This window comes from Pungitius pungitius, chromosome 8 (assembly GCF_949316345.1).
Source record: "Pungitius pungitius chromosome 8, fPunPun2.1, whole genome shotgun sequence".
NCBI classification, from domain to species: Eukaryota; Metazoa; Chordata; class Actinopteri; order Perciformes; family Gasterosteidae; genus Pungitius; species Pungitius pungitius.
In genome coordinates, this window is record NC_084907.1 from 8,448,313 (window position 1) to 8,453,330 (window position 5,018).

The following is a 5,018-nucleotide window of genomic DNA, read 5'->3' on the forward strand; positions in this document are numbered from 1 at the left end:
CAAAAATACAATAAATAAACAAAAAATCACAAGACGTGAAACTGATTTTATATTTGAATAATAAACATGCTAAATAATTACAGAGAAATGGCTTTTTGCTCTTTAAAATGTGTGTTTATCCAATGTAAAATAATCATACACAGCCATGTAGTGAACATTGTTACTATATTAACGAGAAGTAGTATTGGATATTCAAAAGTTGTTCTCTTTCTTCTGTTTGTCCATAACATAAAGTTGAAGAATAGATTTTACTAGTCTCTACATCCGCTCCTACCACAGATTTAAAATTAACATGCAAAGAGTTGAAAGTTCCACCCTTTTAGAATAACAACAATATATGACGGTAATAAAAAGGGGAAAGTAGTATTTCCAGCACTACAATTCAGTTTTTAAAGCCCATATACCCAAAAAACTTCTAAGGTGACTGACTGGATGAGGTGTACATGCATCGCTGAAGAAAGTTAAATTCAACCCACACACTTTTTTGAAACTGTAAAACATTTGCTTTTTAGTTACTTACAGAAACGCTCATGTATTCAAAGTGATGTGCACTTTAGTCACTGCACACATAGTTATAGTGACAAACAAGAAGACATTAATATTGGTTCATAAAACCTACTAGAGCCAAAAACACTGGCTTACATTTTCTGCAACACCTTCCTTCTTAGAGGAAGTAAGTGTCTTAAACATTATGGGAAGAAAGTTGGTTCTTTTCATACAAGCCACACAGCTCCTTCTAGTTCCTGAACTGCTATGATTAAACGTTCTGGTTATCATATGGGTAGAACAAGCTCCTCAATCTTCCATCCACTGGAGTTCTTTCCAAATTTGTAAACAAGCCTCCGGCCATCAACTCGCTCCAAAATCTCCCTCTTATAGTAGTACCTGAGGAAGGAGATTTAGTGTTTTATTTTCAAGATTGAAAGTATGCAATTTCTTTTATCATCTCACAAACTTCACAATACAAAGCAATTGTTTGTAAATTAAAATGACAAAAGTACATCCTAAAGTACATCCTAGTCTCTTTGACAATATTCTTCAGCTAGTGGTCAGACCAGCATTAGAGGGGTCAATTCACCAGTCAAAAGATCTACTGAGAGATCTTATGTATTATAGGTATGTGTTTTTGGTGGCTTTAGAGAGTATTTGTCAACTGTTATTTGACTTGCAATAAAGTTACAACTTTTATTTCAAGCTTGTATTTCAAACTAGGTTGTGTGGTAAAGCACTGTTTGAAACAAGATAAATCTTCACTGTCTGGGGGGGGTTGTTTATTTTTAAACGTCCTAGGTACATAAGAAAAATACAACGCCAGTGCGTGAACTCACCTCATGGCACGGCTGAGTTTCTCATACGTCATACTGCTGTTTTTTTTCTTCTGGCCCCACATTTGTGCCACAGCCTCGGATTTGAGGAATTTAAAGACACCCTCACGGCGGTCCTCCCACTTCATCAGCCCCTGGTTCCTCTCAGGGTGGATCAGAATATCCCTGATGAATTCCCATAAGTGAGTTCCTCGGGGCGCTGCAGACAAATGTTGAGGTAGGATCAGTTGTGTTTTTTTTTATGTGCAAAAGCAGCCAGATCAAATATATTTGAATGTAGCTTGGACATGATGCAAAGTAGAATCTGTCAAACAGTTGACCAGTGTTAATCTACAGAGCTCTTGTTGAACAGTGTTTTACATAATAAATAATATTATTAATTCTCAAAATATGGCCTTACCGTGTTTGTTTTTTTTGGGATTGTCGTAAATGCTGGAATGCTCTCTGCTGACCTTGGGAGGTCGTCCACGTGGGCGCTTTAGGCAAGAGTCTCTAGTTTCTGTTTTGATTTGAACTGTTTGAACAGTTAATTGTACAGACATCTACTTAAACTCACTGACACGGCTAGTACCGTTGAAATAATCTGTTAATATGTTTGCTACTCACTTGAAATAGGAGAGTAGGAGAATTCTGGGTCTGATTCTCCAGCACCAGACTCCTGTGAGTCAGGGCTTGAGGAGTCAAACAAGCCACCTGAGCCACCAAAATGAGATATATGTATCAAATATCTAACCATCTTAAGAAATGTATAGGCAGAACATTTGAGCAAGATGATGAGAATGAAAAACTTACTGTTGGAGGAGGAGCTGTACTCGCTGTCAGACAGGTACTCTGTGACTCCCAGAGGTGTCTTTGATTCCATGGCTGGACAAGTGAAATTATTATCCTCCCTGAAGGCCAACTCTTTCTTATTGCCAACTCCTTCAGCTATTGATAGCCAGTATTTAGTTAGTTGAAGCATTAACCCTATTATTTTTCACAAAATATTTATCTTTGTTATACTGTAACATCGTTCTACAATATTTACCTTGGCCAAATCTAATGCTGCTCAGCAAAGGGAAGGTTAAATTGTCCAGGAAGTTGTCAAGGAGCTGGCAGGTCTCACTCAGCTCTGGTCCTAACATGTTTTGCAACTCTAAAATTATGAGATGAAAGATTATTGTGTTAGCTACAACATATGCGTTAACTATCAACAGGAAAATAAAATCTGCCATAGGATAGACATTTAACTACATTGCTGTCTTTTGTCTGAACAGAGGCCAACCCTTGGCTTACTAAAATCTTTGAATGGGAATTCCGCCAGATAACAAAATGAATCATAAATGCATATATTTCGCCTCTGAAATTTTACAGATTATTTACATTTACATGTGCAGTTTTACCATTTTTGGTTTTGTGTTCTTCCAGACTCTGGTAGAGTTGTGGGCCGAGCTGTGGGCCGAAGACAATGATGATTTCTTCCAGGTTCATCTGGCAGAGAGCTGGGCCGTCCATGGTGCAGTAGGCCAAACTTAGGGTGTTTGCATCGAACTTGGTGCTTTCTACATGTTCGCTTATCCACTCCAGAACATTGTTTGCTGTCCAGCAGTGGGGATTGATATGCCTGTACCACTGACCTGCTAAGAGAGAGACGTTAATTGTTACACAGAGTGACCCAAGATTCAATGATGGACAGTGCAACTCTGCCCGTCATAGAGTATTGATCAATGACTGTCAGAGTTGCGAGACAGATTTGAAACCTCCATTTTTTAAATCTAAAATCTAAATTTCCGTTTATACATTGAATTAAGTTGAGTAGTCTCTTCTAAACTAAAACTTACACTTAAATTGCTTATTAAATGTACTTGATGATGTAGATGGTTACCAGTCTACAGCACCTGGTATATCTCTAAGGTCAGACAAAACAAAGTGTTCTCTGTTTTAACTATGAGGTTGCAACATTCTCCTGTTAGACGGTTATGCTGAGTTAAACATTGGCCTGGTAAATGATTGAGCTAGCAGTGTCTAAATGAGGTCAAAGCAAAGTTCAGTCTGCAAAAAGTCCCACCGGTCGAAGTTTCGAATAAAGGATAATGTGTATGTAGAGATTAGTCTTTAGTTGAAACTGCCCGCAAAACTCATACTAAACTATCATGGTTTACAAAAGTTCACAGCTAAAACACCATCAAATTTAAAATCTTTGGTTGCATACAGATCACACATTTGAATCTTACAGCAATGAGAAGATGAAAAATGAGGGTCACAACAACAATTCGTCCGTCCGTCTTACCACTGAATGTTGAATTGCTGATCTGCAGGGTGTTAATGCTGGGCAGCAAACTAGGCTGCTGGGGCAGGACATCTGCGATACCAGTCTGATACATGGTAAGGTTGGCATGAGTCAAGATGCTGCTGAGGCACGGAGATGACATGAAGACACTAAGAAACATAGAAATTACTTGTTTACATGCCTTTTGGACAACTGAAGAGCAGCTTCCAATTCCAAGATACGTAAATATGATGAATACATTTGTTTGTTGTCATCCAGCTTTGTAACAATCAAATTATGTATCAAAATGACTGCTCCAACATTTCTATTAAATAGTTAACTAATGCCTTTTACCTGATCACAGCACGAGCCACAAGACAATCCGTAGTTTGAGCTTGTATTTTATAACTTTCAATGTTCAAGTGGCTCTCCTGTCCTCGGCGTGTTGTCTTTGTAACCGTTGTCTCTGAGGCAGAGGTGCACCTTTATAAACCACCTGTGTAGCTTTATACTCCTAAAAAAGAGTGGGGGATGAATGCAGGTGAGTTCAGGGGAATTCCACCTGCAACTGGCCACACCCCCAACCGTCCTCCTTCCCGTACCTGGGAACTTGATCAACCAAACAAACCGGCTCTGCTATTCTCTCACACATTTTTTGCTGCCTTTCTCATCATCTGTCAGTGTTAGATTATATTAATCGACAGGGTTAGTTTATATGGTGTGTATATATATATATATATATATATATCTTCACAATTGAAGTATGTTCAAGCCCGTAACTACATTACAATTACATTGATTAGATACAGAAAAGTTAAACCAGTTTAAGTACTTTTTAAATCCTTTTACCATTGTTGGGTTTCATTTATGTGTTGATACAAAAATCTAACAGATTAAAAATAAAAGAATAGTTACTTTGTTAGTGCTATGAGTATTCCTTTATGACAGGCATGGTCAAGTAGCTTCAAACCATCACACTACCACCAACTGTCGGTATTAGAACAAAAAATTAGCAGGTGCCCACCCGCCAAATGTGGGTAGAATTTGTGTCTGGTTTGATACAGCCAAGAAAATAATGTATTGCACTGATTATAGGACGTACAGGAGTGAAAAGGTTAAGGAGGTCTCTATTGTTGTTGTGGTCTGGGCGGTGCCCCTCCCACCAATTGACCCGCACAGCTGGAAGGCATTTCACTAATAAAGCTCCAGGCTTTATATTTTCCAGCCTTCCACTCAGTCCCCGCCAGATCGTCAGTTCACAAACGCGGAACTAATGCATCGGCTAAAACGTGCAATCTTGCCACCCTGTAACAACCTCTTTTCTGCCCGGGCCTCAGGTACTGTGCCACTCTGGATTCTCTGCAACCTGCATTCCTCTATCCTACTCACAACTTTGCAACCCCTGGTTCTATATGAATAAAGACTGTTGAACTTTTTCTACTGTG

The 5,018-nt window shown here is 38.8% G+C and overlaps 1 protein-coding gene across 2 annotated transcripts; it reads right to left on the reverse strand.

Annotated features, from left to right (window-relative positions):
* Positions 1 to 756: 756 nt before the first annotated feature.
* Positions 757 to 3,736, reverse strand: elf3 (E74-like factor 3 (ets domain transcription factor, epithelial-specific)). Of its 2 annotated transcripts, none has more exons than XM_062563935.1 (8): positions 3,595 to 3,736; positions 2,708 to 2,941; positions 2,353 to 2,460; positions 2,118 to 2,252; positions 1,932 to 2,018; positions 1,726 to 1,839; positions 1,329 to 1,524; positions 757 to 885 (listed from the first exon to the last, which is right to left on the reverse strand). In XM_062563935.1, the coding sequence occupies exons 1-8, from the start codon at positions 3,734 to 3,736 to the stop codon at positions 774 to 776; spliced, it is 1,128 nt and encodes a 375-aa protein (XP_062419919.1). In that variant the 3' UTR covers positions 757 to 773. The 2 variants fall into 2 exon arrangements, with proteins under 2 accessions (XP_062419919.1, XP_062419918.1); XM_062563934.1 differs by having other exon boundaries at positions 2,708 to 2,944.
* Between the last annotated feature and the right edge of the window lie 1,282 nt (positions 3,737 to 5,018).

Coding starts and splice junctions, on each gene's coding strand:
- elf3 (XM_062563934.1), bottom strand. CDS start 3,736: ATGTCATCTCCGTGCCTCAGCAGCATCTTGACTCATGCCAACCTTACC. Junction 2,461..2,707: donor AGAACACAAAACCAAAAATG/GTAAAACTGCAC, acceptor TCATAATTTTAG/AGTTGCAAAACATGTTAGGA. Junction 2,253..2,352: donor CAGCATTAGATTTGGCCAAG/GTAAATATTGTA, acceptor GGCTATCAATAG/CTGAAGGAGTTGGCAATAAG.